The sequence below is a fragment of the Ranitomeya variabilis genome, chromosome 5 (genome assembly GCF_051348905.1).
Source record: "Ranitomeya variabilis isolate aRanVar5 chromosome 5, aRanVar5.hap1, whole genome shotgun sequence".
Lineage (NCBI taxonomy): Eukaryota > Metazoa > Chordata > Amphibia > Anura > Dendrobatidae > Ranitomeya > Ranitomeya variabilis.
In genome coordinates, this window is record NC_135236.1 from 383,246,507 (window position 1) to 383,262,879 (window position 16,373).

Sequence of the window (16,373 nt, forward strand, 5' to 3'; positions counted from 1 at the left end):
ATGTTCTGTAGCCAGTTCCACAGTATATTATACCATTCACATATAACAAGTATTCCAAAGACATTCTGATAGCGAAATGAGATTGTGATCCCCAATGAGGAACGTGATGATATCTGTACAGCTCTGTGGAAATTAATGGTGTTATGTAATTAAATTAACATGTTATCCTGTATACTTTATGGTGTACGTCAGTACAGTATATGCGCAAATATCAGATGGAATGTAGGAGTAATTTGTGACCGGTATATCATATTCTATCAACTGTTTTCTATGTTGTGAAGTTCAAATGTACATTAGTACTTGCCTGGTGCTAGTTTTATTTTATTATTACCCCGTATTCCTTTTTAAATCAAGTGTCATCCCTATCAGTCACTGCGGGTCCATAATAGGGTGTTTGTATGATCAAGGCATAGGGTTGGGTTTGTTGTTTCCAAAATCGGTCCTCTAACTATGGATAGACACATGAAAATTGGCTACAAAAATATTACTAAAGGTTTAAAAATATTAAATCATAAGAAAACTTTTTTCTAATTAAAAATGCTTTATAGCTTTACTTATAAAAATAAATACATGTTAGAAACTGAACTTTAAAATTCTAACATTATTTAGCCCTGGCCAAAAAATATGTTCTGATCCCTAAGACCAATTATTAACTGCTTTGCCTTATGATCAGGTTTTCTGTATTTTTTTTTGTCTTGAGTGTTGATGTTCCATCAGAACTTTTCTCTTTTCAGATTTTTAGCATTCTTTCATTTTCTGGAAACCTAAATACTGGAAATTCCAACTTCATTAAAGAGGAGGCAATGTATAGATACCTGAGGGTACAACCAGAGCCCTCAAGCTATAGGCAAGTTCTTTTAACTCTACTGTAAAATACCTTTATGTTTGTGTTATTCATCTTATGTTCACATTGGTAATTTAAGGTCTTGAGAAGACAGGAGAAAAAAGCGGTTTAAGATTTATAGTAGCTGGATGTTTTTTCTATTGCATAGTTAATGATTACATGTTACATCAAATACCACTAATAACCTGCATATGTAGGGTTAATCTTTAGATTTATATTGTTAAAAGGTGCCCAACTGCCTGGCTGAAAGTGTGGCTCCCAGGAAAATATGAACTTTTTTCTTCCCAGGAGCCGCAGGCTTCCAGTCAGGGGTTTGTGCCACCATGGCTACAGTCACCGATCGCTATACTTTGACATCTGTCTCTGTACTAATGGACTGTTGAGCTGGCTGTTGGTCCGTCAGTGCAAAGCCTCCTGTCAGTCAAGGTGCCAGAGCATGCTTACAGCCACGACTCATGGTGCTGTGGGCAGTGACTGTAGCTGCATCGGCATTCCTGTATGACTGCGAGCCGACTGCTTCTCAGAGCTGCACTTCAGTATGACAGCTGGACACTTTTCTAATGCTACCAACCTGCTGATAACTCTACATCTGCAAGTTATTAGGATTATCTGAACTGACAGGTTCCCTTTAAAAAGGACATTTCAGCATTTTTGGCATGTTAAATTGCCTACCTTTTATGATGCAATTAAAGCTGAATAAAATGTAATTTTATTTTATTTCTCTTTTCTAATGCAGAGATGTGGCTTCTAAATTTTAGGCCATTTGAAATGCTCATTTCCCTTTCAACCAAGGGGATGTTAACAGATTCTTCTCAGGGACTTTAACTTGTCCAATGATAAGAAAGCTTGAGAAACAAGAAAACTTGTGGGTTATTCCAGGCGCTGCCAGTAGTGAGGGATGTCCAAAGTTAAACAGATGAAGAGTTTTTATTTTATTGCGCTTTGGAGTTGATCCAATTTTTTTCCTCAGATGATGTGTCTAAGGAAGAAACGTGTTATACAATTCATTCCGGGTTTCGGCAGTATACTCTAGGAACTAGCGTTTGGAGCTGCACCTGTCTCTAGTGTACTCGCATGCCCTCTCCAGTGTTGTGCCTGCTATGCACAACCTCCTCGGATGAGCAGTGCACGATCTGACACTGAAACTAGTTCCAAAGATTTACACAAGGTGCGCTTGTGTAAATGCCTCCACAGATCAGAAGTGTGTTTTTTTTCACTGTTGTCTGTTAAGACTGATGAGTATATCCTCCTCACACTGAGATCTCTTCACTCCTGGCACTTGCTGTCATTACAAGCAATGGTGAGAGGAGGAGAGATGCTGAATCATGCTCTTGATCTAGCCCAAGCATCTGGAATAATGCACCTAGAACTGGCATAAATCCACAGGGGTGTATGAGACCAATACGGCTCACAGAGTCATCTTCATCAATGCTTCCCGCTGCAACTCTCCTCTCACAACACTGTCGTGTCATTACACAGGAGAGCTGCAGCATTGGAGCAGTGATAAAGATGATCGAGTGAGCAGCATTTGTTACATACATTGCTCTGGATTTACACCAAGTATCAATACCCGATGCCTGGCATAGATCCAGTGCGTTGTATGAAATGTTATTACCGTGCAGCTCTCCTCTTCCAGCCAATCACTGAGCTCAGTGCTTTGTGTGGACTACATCAGCTGAGCTGAGTGTTATGCTGCAACAGTGATGTGCGCTATTTTTGTAACATCACAACTAAAGCCAAAACACCGACTTGAGCCAGGGCTGGACCTAGGGAGGGTGAGTACTTTATTTTACATGTATTAAAGATTTTAAGTTTTCTTAAACTGGAAAACCACTTTTAATGTTGATGATATTTTCGAAGGTTTTGTGTGCATATGTATCAAGTTATTTCGCAGATATGTTCAATAAAATTGGAGATAATAGAAATGAAAGGAAATTTACCGTATATACTCGAGTATAAGCCGACCCGAGTATAAGCCGAGACACCTAATTTTGCCACAAAAAACTGGGAAAACTTAATGACTCGAGTATAAGCCTAGGGTGGGAAATGCAGCAGCTACTGGTAAATTTCAAAAATAAAAATAGATACTTGCTAAATTTCAAAAATAAAAATAGATACCAATAAAAGTAAAATGAATTGAGACATCAGTAGGTTGTGTTTTTGAATATCCTTATTGAATCAGGAGCCCCATATAATGCTCCATACAGTTTATGATGGGCCCCATGAGATGCTTCTTATTAAAATATGCCCCAGATAATGCTGCACAAATGTTGATTATGACCCCATAAGATGCTCCATACAGATATTCGCCGCATATAATGCTCCACAAATGCTGATTATGGCCCCATAAGATGCTCCATAGACACATTTGCCCCGTATAATGCTCCACAAATGCTGATTATGGCCCCATAAGATGCTCCATAGAAATATTTGCCCCATATAATGCTGCACATGGCCCCATAAGATGCTCCATAGAGATATTTTCCCCATATAATGCTGCACATGGCCCCATACAGATATTTGCCCCATATAATGCTGCACATGGCTCCATACAGATATTTGCCCCATATAATACTGCACATGGCCCCATACAGATATTTGCCCCATATAATGCTGCACATGGCCCCATATAGATATTTGCCCCATATAATGCTGCACATGGCCCCATATAATGCTGCACATGGCCCCATAAGATACTCCATACAGACATTTGCCCCATATGCTGTTGCTGCGATAAAAAAAAAAAAAAATGACAGTCACCTCTCAGACCCCCGGCACTTGCTATATTCACCGGTCCGCGTTTTACCGATGGCCGCTGCTGTGTCTTCCTCTGTACTGACGTTCAGGCAGAGGGCGGCGCGCACACTAATCGCATCACCGCGCTCTCTGACCTGAGCGTCACTGCAGAGGACGGGGAGGACGCAGCGGCGGCCGTCGGTGGAACGGGAAACAGCCCCTTTCTGGCCGAGGAGAACATAGTTTTCGTGGCTGAGGATGATGTCCATCTCCGACCCTTATGTTCTCCCTGACATCCCAGACCTTCTGTCCCAAGGGCCGGTGGCTCATCCGCAGATAGAAAACTTGCATATGACATCATGGAACTTGAAAGGTCACTTTTGAGCAATAGGGGGCTCTCTCCAAGCTTAGTCGCTACTCTACTACAAAGTTTTGAAAAAATGTATTTCAGTCTCCGGTGCCAATCTAGCTGAGGAAGTTCCAATAAAGATAATTTTAGAACTTCTACAGAAGGGTTTGGAACAGGGTCTGTCCACAAGCACCTTGAAAGTTCAGCTTGCAGCGCTGGGGGCCTTGTACAACCATGACTTTGCTGTGAACTGTTGGGTAGCGAGGTTTATTAAGGCTTCAAGTAGATCCAGACCTATTTCCCTTCATACTACTCCACCCTGGGACCTGAATTTAGTCCTTACTGCGCTAACTAATGCTCTCTTTGAACCGCCACGGACCGCCCCCGGCACATTAACCCACGGCACACTGCGATCAAACATGATCGCAGTGTACCGGCGGTACAGGGAAGCATCGAGCAGGGAGGGGGCTCCCTGCGTGCTTCCCTGAGACGATCGGTACAAAGCGATGTGCTCACCTTGTACCGAGCGTCTCCTCCCTGCAGTCCCCGGATCCAAAATGGCCGCAGGGCTGCATCTGGGTCCTGCAGGGACTACTTCCGGGTACCGTGCAGGCGCTGGTAAGCCTGCACGGCTGTATGTCAGATCGACGATCTGACAGAGTGCTGTGCAAACTGTCAGATCGGCGATCTGTGATGTCCCCCCCCGGGCCAAAGTAAAAAAGTAAAAAAAAAAATTCCACATGTGTAAAAAAAAAAAAATAAATAAAATAAAATTAAAAAAATTCCTAAATAAAGAAGAAAAAAAAAATATTCCCATAAATACATTTATCTAAAAAAAATAAAAATAAAAAAATAAAGGTACACATATTTAGTATCGCCGCGTCCGTAACGACCCAACCTATAAAACTGTCCCACTAGTTAACCCCTTCAGTTAACACCGTAAGAAAAAAAAACCGAGCCAAAAAACAACGCTTTATTATCATACCGCCGAACAAAAAGTGGAATAACACGCGATCAAAAAAACGGATATAAATAACCATGGTACCGCTGAAAACGTCATCTTGTCCCGCAAAAAACGAGCCGCCATATAGCATCATAACAAAAAAAATAAAAAAGTTATAGTCCTCAGAATAAAGCGATGCCAAAATAATTATTTTTTCTATAAAATATCTTTTATCGTATAAAAGCGCCAAAACATAAAAAAATGATATAAATGATATATCGCTGTAATCGTACTGACCCTACGAATAAAACTGCTTTATCAATTTTACCAAACGTGGAAATGTATAAACGCCTTCCCCAAAAGAAATTCATGAATAGCTGGTTTTTGGTCATTCTGCCTCACAAAAATCGGAATAAAAAGTGATCAAAAACTGTCACGTGTCCGAAAATGTTACCAATAAAAACGTCAACTCGTCCCGCAAAAAACAAGACCTCACATGACTGTGGACCAAAATATGGAAAAATTATAGGTCTCAAAATGTGGAGACGCAAAAACTTTTTTGCTATAAAAAGCGTCTTTTAGTGTGTGACAGCTGCCAATCATAAAAATCCGATATAAAAAACGCTATAAAAGTAAATCAAACCCCCCTTCATCACCCCCTTAGTTAGGGAAAAATTATAAAATTAAAAAAATGTATTTCCATTTTCCCATTAGGGTTAGGGTTGGGGCTAAAGTTAGGGTTACGGTTTGGATTACATTTACGGTTGGGATTAGGGTTGGGATTAGAATTAGGGGTGTGTCAGGGTTAGGGGTGTGGTTAGGGTTACAGTTGGGGTTAGGGTTGTGTTTGGATTAGGGTTTCAGGTAGAATTGGGGGGTTTCCACTGTTTAGGCACATCAGGGGCTCTCCAAACGCGACATGGCGTCCGATCTCAATTCCAGCCAATTCTGTATTGAAAAAGTAAAACAGTGCTCCTTCACTTCTGAGCTCTCCCGTGCGCCCAAACAGGGGTTTACCCCAACATATGGGGTATCAGCGTACTCAGGACAAATTGGACAACAATTTTGGGGTCCAATTTATCCTGTTACCCTTGTGAAAATACAAAACTGGGGGCTAAAAAATCATTTTTGTGAAAAAAGGAAAAAAAAAAGAATTTTTATTTTCACGGCTCTGCGTTATAAACTGTAGTGAAACACTTGGGGGTTCAAAGTTCTCACAACATACCTAGATAAGTTCCTTGTGAGGTCTAGATTCCAATATGGGGTCACTTGTGGGGGGTTTGTACTGTTTGGGTACATCAGGGGCTCTGCAAATGCAACGTGACACCTGCAGACCAATCCATCTAAGTCTGCATTCCAAATGGCGCTCCTTCCCTTCCGAGCTCTGCCATGCGCCCAAACAGTGGTCCCCCCCCCACATATGGGGTATCAGCGTACTCAGGACAAATTGGACAACAACTTTTGGGGTCCAATCTATCGTGTTACCCTTGTGAAAATACAAAACTGGGGGCAAAAAAATAATTTTTGTGAAAAAAAAAAAGAATTTTTATTTTCATGGCTCTGCGTTATAAACTGTAGTGAAACACTTGGGGGGGGGTTTCAAAGCTCTCAAAACACATCTAGATAAGTTCCTTACGGGGTCTACTTTCCAAAATGGTGTCACTTGTGGGGGGTTTTAATGTTTAGGCACATCAGGGGCTCTCCAAACGCAACATGGTGTCCCATCTTAATTCCAGTCAATTTTGCATTGAAAAGTTAAATGGCGCTCCTTCTCTTCCTAGCTCTGCTATGCGCCCAAACAGTGGTTTACCACCACATATGGGGTATCGTCGTACTCAGGACAAATTGCATAACAACTTTTGTGGTCTAATTTCTTCTCTTACCCTTGGGAAAATAAAAAATTGGGGGCGAAAAGATAATTTTTGTGAAAAAATATGATTTTTTATTTTTACGGCTCTGCATTATAAACTTCTGTGAAGCACTTGCTGGGTCAAATTGCTCACTACACATCTAGATAAGTTCCTTAGGGGGTCTACTTTCCAAAATGGTGTCACTTGTGGGGGGTTTCAATGTTTAAGCACATCAGGGGCTCTCCAAACGCAACATGGCGTCCCATCTCAATTCCAGTCAATTTTGCATTGAAAAGTCAAATGGCGCTCCTTTCCTTCCGAGCTCTGCCATGCGCCCAAACAGTGGTTTACCCCCACATATGGGGTATCGGCGTACTCAGGACAAATTGTACAACAACTTTTGGGGTCCATTTTTTCATGTTACCCTTGGTAAAATAAAACAAATTGGAGCTGAAATAAATTTTGTGTGAAAAAAAGTTAAATGTTCATTTTTATTTAAACATGCCAAAAATTCCTGTGAAACACCTGAAGGGTTAATAAACTTCTTGAATGTGGTTTTGAGCACTTTGAGGAGTGCAGTTTTTAGAATGGTGTCACACTTCGGTATTTTCTATCATATAGACCCCTCAAAATGACTTCAAATGAGATGTGGTCCCTTAAAAAAAAAATGGTGTTGTTAAAATGAGAAATTTCTGGTCAACTTTTAACCCTTATAACTCCCTAACAAAAAAAAATTTGGGTTCCAAAATTGTGCTGATGTAAAGTAGACGTGGGAAATGTTACTTATTAAGTATTTTGCGTGACATATCTCTGTGATTTAAGGGCATAAAAATTCAAAGTTGGAAAATTGCGAAATTTTCAAAATTTTCGCCAAATTTCCGTTTTTTTCACAAATAAACGCAAGTTATATCGAATAAATTTTACTACTAACATGAAGTACAATATCTCACGAGAAAACAATGTCAGAATCGCCAAGATCCGTTAAAGCGTTCCAGAGTTATAACCTCATAAAGGGACAGTGGTCAGAATTGTAAAAATTGGCCCGGTCATTAACGTGCAAACCACCCTCTTAAGGGGTTAAAACCTCCCTGCTCGTAGCTTTAACATGAGCACGTAGAGTTGGCGATATCCAGGCTTTGTCAGCATATCCGCCTTTCACACAGATACTGGAGGATGGAGTTGTCCTTAAAACTGACCCAGCTTATCTTCCGAAAGTGGCATCGCAGTTTCACAGGTCGCAAGAAATATACCTGCACTAATTCTGCCCCAATCCCAAAAATCAGGGGGAGGAATCCCTACATATGTTAAATGTAAAGAGATGCCTAATCCGGTTTCTGGCAGGAAGGATAGGTCTCTTTTTGTATGCTTCTTTTTAAACACAAAATGCTGTATAGCAGAGGTGTCAAACTGCCTTCCTCGAGGGCCGCCAACAGGTCATGTTTTCAGGATTTCCTTAGCATTCCACAAGGTGCTGGAATCATTCTGTGCAGGTGATTAATTTATCACCTGTGCAATACAAGGAAATCCTGAAAACATAACCTGTTGGCGGCCCTCGAGGAATTAAGTTTGACACCTCTGCTGTATAGAACGAGGGTAACAGACAGCAAGTACAGTGGAATGGAGGCCTGAAATGGCAAAATTTGTAGCCCACAGATAAATTGGGCGTCTGTCAGAGGTATCACAATGCTCAATATGTGGCCTGTAGTTTTATATTTTTCCCCAAAATATTGTATAGAATGAGAGTAACAGACAGCAAATACAGTGGAATGGAGGCCTGAAATGCCCAAATTTGTAGCCCACAGATAGATCCGGCATCTGACAATGGTACCACACTGTTCAATAACAGTGAACAAGCAAAAAAAAGGGGGGGCTCTGGATTGCTTTGGAATAAAATAATCAGGATTAAGATGCCAAAAAAATTCTTCCTAGCCACTGTTACCTCTGGCTAGGTATATACAGTCATGGCCAAAAGTATTCACACCCCTGCAATTCTGTCAGATATTACTCAGTTTCTTCCTGAAAATGATTGCAAACACAAATTCTTTGGTATTATCTTCATTTAATTTGTCTTAAATGAAAAAAACACAAAAAGAATTGTTCTAAAGCCAAATTGGATATAATTCCACACCAAACATAAAAAAGGGGGTGGACAAAAGTATTGGCACTGTTGGAAAAATCATGTGATGCTTCTCTAATTTGTGTAACTAACAGCACCTGTAACTTACCTGTGGCACCTAACAGGTGTTGGCAATAACTAAATCACACTTGCAGCCAGTTAACATGGATTAAAGTTGACTCAACCTCTGTCCTGTGTCCTTGTGTGTACCACATTGAGCATGGAGAAAAGAAAGATGACCAAAGAACTGTCTGAGGACTTAAGAAACCAAATTGTGAGGAAGCATGAGCAATCTCAAGGCTACAAGTCCATCTCCAAAGACCTGAATGTTCCCGTGTCTACCGTGCGCTGTGTCGTCAAGAAGTTTAAGGCCATGTGCACACGTTAAGTATTTTTCGCGTTTTTTTCGCTATAAAAACGTGATAAAAACGCGAAAAAAACGCTTACATATGCTTCCTATTATTTTAAGTGTATTCCGCATTTTTTGTGCAAATGTAGCCTTTTTTTCCGCGAAAAAATCGCATCGCGGAAAAAAAAGCAACATGTACATTAAAATGCGGAATTGCAGGGGATTCCGCACACCTAGGGGTCCATTGATCTGCTTACTTCCCGCACGGGGCTGTGCCCACCATGCGGGAAGTAAGCAGATTATGTGCGGTTGGTACCCAGGGTGGAGGAGAGGAGACTCTCCTCCACGCACTGGGCACCATATAAGTGGTCAAAAAATAAGAATTAAAATAAAAAACAGTCCTATACTCACCCTCGATGTCTTCCCGCCTCCACTGCATGCTGTCGCTTCGGTTCCTGTAGCTGGTGTGCGGTGAAAGACCTGCCGATGACGTCACTGTCCTGTGATTGGTCGTGAGCGGTCATGTGACGGAAGGTCCTGTGCGCACAGACCAGCTATAGGAAGAGGAACGGACGCCGGTGAGGAGATGTCTGGGTGAGTATAAGCATTTTTTTATTTTTTTTATTATTTTTAAACATTCTATCTTTTACTATAGATGCTGCATAAGCTGCATCTATAGTAAAAAGTTGGTCACACTTGTCAAACGCTATGTTTGACAAGTGTAACCAACCTGTCAGTCAGTTTTCCAAGCGATGCTACAGATCGCTTGGAAAACTTTAGCATTCTGCAAGCTAATTACGCTTGCAGAATGCTAAAAAAAACGCGAAAAAAACGCAAAAAAAAAATGCGGATTTCTTGCAGAAAATTTCCGGTTTTCTTCAGGAAATCTCTGCAAGAAATCCGCAACGTGTGCACATACCCTTAAGCCCATGGCACTGTGGCTAACCTCCCTAGATGTGGACGGAAAAGAAAAATTGACAAGAGATTTCAATGCAAGATTGTGCAGATGTTGGATAAAGAACCTCGACTAACATCCAAACAAGTTCAAGCTGCCCTGCAGTCCGAGGGTACAACAGTGTCAACCCTTACTATCTGTCGGCGTCTGAATGAAAAGGGACTGTATGGTAGGAGACCCAGGAAGACCCCACTTCTTACCCCGAGACATAAAAAAGCCAGGCTGGAGTTTGCCAAAACTTACCTGAAAAAGCCTAAAACGTTTTGGAAGAATGTTCTCTGGTCAGATGAGACAAAAGTAGAGCTTTTTGGGCAAAGGCATCAACATACACTGTGTTCCAAATTATTATGCAAATTGGATTTAAGTGTCTTAAAGATTTAATTGTTTTGTTTTTCAAATAAACTCGTGGATGGTATTGTGTCTCAGGGCTCAATGAATCACTGAAATCAATCTTAAACACATGTGATAATTAGTTTTCCAGGTGATTGTAATTAAAGGAAAACTACTCAAAAATGATGTTCCACATTTATTATGCAGGTCACAGGTTTCAAGCAATATGGGACATAAAAAGGATCTCTCTGCTGCTGAAAAGCGTTAAATAGTGCAATGCCTTGGACAAGGTATGAAAAAATTAGATATTTCACGAAAACTTAAGAGTGATCATCATACTCTGATGAGATTTGTGACTGAAACAGAGCACAGACAGAGTTCATGCAAATAAAGGCATAATGAGGAAGTTTTCTGGCAGACAAATTAATTGGATTAAGAGAGCAGCTGCCAAAATACCATTACAAAGCAGCAAACAGTTATTTGAAGCTGCTGGTGCGTCTGGAGTCCCTAGAACCTCAAGGTGTAGGATCCTTCAAAGGCTTGCTGTGGTGCATAAACCTACTATTCGGCCACTCCTAAACAGTGTTCACAAGCAGAAACGGTTGCAGTGGGCCCAGACATACATGAAGACTAATTTTCAAACAGTCTTGTTTACTGATGAGTGTCGAGCAACTCTGGACGGCCAGATGGATGGAGTAGTGGATGGTTGGTGGATGGCCACCATGTCCCAACAAGGCTGCGATGTCAGCAAGGAGGTGGAGGAGTCATGTTTTGGGCTGGAATCATGGGGAACCAGCTGGTAGGGCCCTTTAAGGTTCCTGAAGGTGTGAAAATGACTTCAGCAAAGTAAATAGAGTTTCTGACTGACAACTTTCTTCCATGGTCTAAAAAGCAGAAACGTGCCCTCAGGAACAAAATAATCTTCATGCATGACAATGAATACCTCTGAGTAATTGGCTGCTATGGGCATAAAATGAGATATACTCATGGTGTGGCCACCATCTTCCCCTGACCTCAACCCTATAGAGAACCTTTGAAGTATCATCAAACAAAAGATCTATGATGGTGGGAGGCAGTTCACATCAAAACAGCAGCTCTCGGAAGCTATTCTGACTTCATGCAAAGAAATACAAGCAGAAACTCTCCATAAACTCACAAGTTCAATGGATGCAAGAATTGTGAAGGTGATATCAATGAAGGGCTCCTATGTTAACATGTAACTTGGCCTGTTAGGATGTTTTGGAGTTAAATAGCTTTTTTGTTAAGTTAATGTGACCTCCTAATGCTGCAAATTCCACAAATGAGCATTTTCAGTTCTTTAAAACATATCAAATGTTTAGAAATACTACTGTGCCTAATAATTTGGAACAGTGCATTTTGAGTTTTTATTCATTTTGGAGATTATACTGTTATCATTGGGAGGTTTCTTCAATAAAATTCGATGTATACTCTAACGGGTGATGACTTTTATTAGACTGACTGTCATTTGCACTGACCATTTAGGAAAATCTGAGAAAAATGTAATTTGCATAATAATTTGGAACATAGTGTAGAGTTTACAGGAGAAAAAAAGAGGCATTCAAAGAAAAGAACACAGTCCCTACAGTCAAACATGGCAGAGGTTCCCTGATGTTTTGGGGTTGCTTTGCTGCCTCTGGCACTGGACTGCTTGACTGTGTGCATGGCATTATGAAGTCTGAAGACTACTAACAAATTTTGCAGCATAATGTAGGGCCCAGTGTGAGAAAGCTGGGTCTCCCTCAGAGGTCATGGGTCTTCCAGCTGGACAATGACCCAAAACACTTCAAAAAGCACTAGAAAATGGTTTGAGAGAAAGCACTAGAGACTTCTAAGGTGGCCAGCAATGAATCCAGACATGAATCCCATGGAACACCTGTGGAGAGATCTAAAAATGGCAGTTTGGAGAAGGCACCCTTCAAATATCAGGGACCTGGAGCAGTTTGCCAAAGAAGAATGGTCTAAAATTCCAGCAGAGCATTGTAAGAAACTCATTGATGGTTACCGGAAGCGGTTGGTCGCAGTTATTTTGGCTAAAGGTTGTGCAACCAAGTATTAGGCTGACGGTGACAATACTTTTGTCTGGCCCATTTTTGGAGTTTTGTGTGAAATGATCAATGTTTCGCTTTGTGCTTCATTCTCTTTTGTGGTTTTTCATTTAAGACAAATTAAATGAAGATAATAATACCAAAGAATGTGTTTGCAATCATTTTCATGAAGAAACTGAGTATTATCTGACAGAATTGCAGGGGTGTCAATACTTTTGGCCATGACTGTATGTAATAGGCAGCAGCAGACAGTAATGGAATGGACATCTTGATGTATGCAATGATATCTATATACCCACATACTGTGCCTGCATGCATTGCACTAATATGTATAGATCCACATACTCTCCCCTGCCTACCTAGCACTACAATCTATATACTCCGTAATTAGTCCTTAGACTGGATTTGTGGATTCTATGATAGTAGACCCACACTAACTACCCAAATCTGACCCTATCTCGGCAGCAGCTCTCACTACACTGTCTCAATCTGGAGCTGAATGCGCCGAGCCGGGCGGCGCCAGTTCTCTTATAGACCTGATGATGCTGTGCGACCAGCCAATCACTGTAATACCACAACAAAGATGGCTGCGGCATTACAGTGCGTGGTACACAATTCCTGCATGTTGATTGGCACTGTAAAGAACGCTAATCATGCAGGTCAGAAACCCGAGCTCCCGCCGAGCAAACCCAGAAATGCTTGGTGCACGCCGAGTACAGCAAAGCTCGGGCGAATAACGAGCATTACCGATTATGCTCGCTCATCACTAGTTATCAACTCTACGTGGATAACTTTTATACCAGCATCCCACTCTTCAAAGCCCTCTCTGCGCGAGGTACCGCAGCCTGTGGTACTGTCTACAAAAGTCAGAGAGGCCTCCCGAAAATTGGGCAGATGCTCAGAAGGGGTGACATCAGAGCCCAATGTAGCAACCACCTGCTGGTGGTCAAGTACAAGGTCAAGAGGTTGTCTTTTTCTTGACCACTATACACTGTCATGGCAGCATCCTCGGCACTATACGAGGTACCTCTGCACAAGTCAGCAAACTGGACTGTGTACTGGGGTACAACAAAAACATGGGGGGCGTTGATCTCGCTGATCAACTCCTCTGGCCGTACAGTGTTTTGAGAAAGACCGAGGTGTGGTACAAGAAGCTGTACATCGTACAGATGGCAATGCTCAACGCTGTCATGTCGTACCTTCAGTTCCAGGAGGTAGCGATTAAGGCCTTAATCTTTGGAGATAAGGAAGGAGCCGGCCCCAGTATTTTCGGAACTGAAGGTGCTCGTATCGTACCAGGTCAACATTTCCCGGGGGAGGTCCCACAAAGTGGGAAAAAAAGGCAAGTCGCAAAAGAGGTGCCAAGTGTGTTACAAATGGGGAATACGCAAAGAAGCCATTTATCAATGAGACACCTGACCTGTGTATGAAAGAATGCTTCAGACTGTACCACACATCCATGCACTACTAAATTCACTTTTGTCTTACCCGACTGACGTATGACAACCTGACAAACGCTACACAACTCATGTTTGCCACTACATTATAAAATTCACATACCATGAAACAGTAAATTAGTCCCAAAAAAGAGGCACTTGTTGGGCATTGTCACGGTTTATGCAAATCTCGATAAGTACCTTAGGGGGACAAGTTTCCATAATGTGGTGACTTGTGGGGGGTTTCTACTGTTTAGGCACATCAGGGGCTCTGCAAACGCGACATGACGCCCGCAGACCATTCCATCAAAGTCTGCCGGGCCTCTCTGACCTTTCCCGGCGCCTGCGCACTGCATTACTTTGCTCTGCCCTCAACAGGGCAGACAAAGTAAGCCGGAGCCGCGGCAAGAAGACAAGAAGAGGACGTCATCTTATGAAGATAGGAGGCGCTGGACCGGACCTCGACACCCATCGGACCCGGAACGAGCGGGACCGCCCCTGGGTGAGTATAATCTAACCTTTATTTCTCATCTTTCAGGTTACATCGGGATCTTATCTACAGCATTACAGAATGCTGTAGATGAGCCCTTCTTGCCGGTGGCCACAGCTCATATACGATTTTGGGGGTGACAGATTCCCTTTAAGGCTGGACAACACCTTTAACCCCTTACTGCCATTGGATGGAATAGTACGTCCAATGGCAGTACCCCCGCTTTGATGAGGGCTCCGGCGGTGAGCCCGCATCAAAGTCGGGACATGTCAGCTGTTTAGAACCGCGATCCACCCGCTCCTTTTAACTAGTTAAATGCCGCTGTCAAACTCTGACAGCAGCATTTAACTCGTGCTTCCGGCCATTGGCCACCCTGTGGTCGGTGCTCATAGCAATGCTGTAATTCTACTACATAGGGGCAATCTGAGCATCGCCTCTATGTAGCAGAGGCGATCGAGTTGTGCCAGCTTCTAGCCTGCCTTGGAGGCTATTGAAGCATGGCAAAAGTGTGTAAAAAAAGTTTTTAAAATGAAAAAAAAATTGCATTAAATATTGCATTAAAATGCAATAACGGGATATCAAAAGAGCTTATCTGCACCAAAATGGTATTATTAAAAACGTCAGCTCGGCAAGCAAAAAATAAGCCCTTACCCAACCCCAGATCACGAAAAATGGAGACGCTACGGGTATCGGAAAATTACACAATTTTTTGTTTAGCAAAGTTTGGAATTATTTTTCACCACTTGGATAAAAAAGAACCTAGACATGTTTGGTGTCTCTGAACTTGTAATGACCTGGAGAATCATAATGGCAGGTCAGTTTTAGCATTTAGTGAACCTAGCAAAAGAGCCAAGCAAAAAACAAAAACAAATGTTTTCCCGTTTTCTAGTACACGACATGGTAAAACCAATGGTGTCATTCAAAAGTACAATTCGTCCCACAATAAACAAGCCCTCACATGGCCATATTGACGGAAAAATAAAAGTTATGGCTCTGGGAAGGAAGGTAGCGAAAAACGAAAACGCAAAACCGATAAAGCTTCGGGGTTAATAAACCAACCTCCAGTAAATAATACCATTAGACCCTTAAAATTACAAAAATCTTTTGACTTTTTAATTTCTCGGGAATTTTATGAAACCATATTCTACCAATGTCTTCTAACACTTTTTATCATGATGTACAATAACAAATTATATTGTGGTACTGTTAGCCAGAAAAATCGATGTGAATACTTTTCTGCCCAAAAAGTAACATTTAAATGTTGTCTTTTTCTTATTAATCTTATTTTAATCTTGTCTGAAGAAGCAGCCATTGTGCTCTGAAAGCTTGCAAACATTATTTTATGGTTAGCCAATAAAGGTATCACTCTGAGAATACTTTTGTCATAATTGGGCAGAAAAGTATTCACATCAACACTTTTTATCAAAATAATTAACGATGGAACTACTTCAGATCACTTCAATGAATTTTGTATATGCTTACTAAGCAAACCAGGCATGAATATGCCATTTTAGCAAAACATTCTAAAATTTGTTTGTTTTTTTATTCCCGAGTACTCACTGAAAACCTTGCTTTTAAAGTAGTTTGTATTCACATTGACAGTACAGTACATTCTTAACTCCAACATTAAAATTACACCCCTAGGTGGCAATGTTATCCTCTGAATATTCTACTTCCAGAGTGGACTGGTCACGTTTAGATATGTTACATGCATATTTCCTTGTATTCTATTGCTGCAGTGATCACGGCATTGCAGATTGTATGTGTACCAGTAGTCTTCTGTGCTTAAGTTTTGAAAGTACTGCTCCTTTTTATTTGAAAATATAATTACATATCACTAGTAGAATGCATTTAAAGTTAAAAAAAACAAAACGTGCTGCGTGTGTATGTGTATATATATATATATATA

General features: G+C 41.3%; 1 protein-coding gene across 3 annotated transcripts in view; it reads left to right on the forward strand.

The window, feature by feature from the left end:
* Nucleotides 1-16,373, forward strand: part of ASZ1 (ankyrin repeat, SAM and basic leucine zipper domain containing 1) — a 302,090-nt gene that overhangs the window by 188,389 nt on the left and 97,328 nt on the right. For 2 of the 3 annotated variants that reach the window (XM_077265006.1, XM_077265005.1), the window contains one exon: nt 735-847. The exons of the other annotated variant lie outside the window; for it this stretch is intronic. In XM_077265006.1, coding sequence (XP_077121121.1) covers nt 735-847 — 113 coding nt within the window. The remainder of the gene's footprint in view (nt 1-734; nt 848-16,373) is intronic. 3 annotated transcript variants of the gene reach the window in all.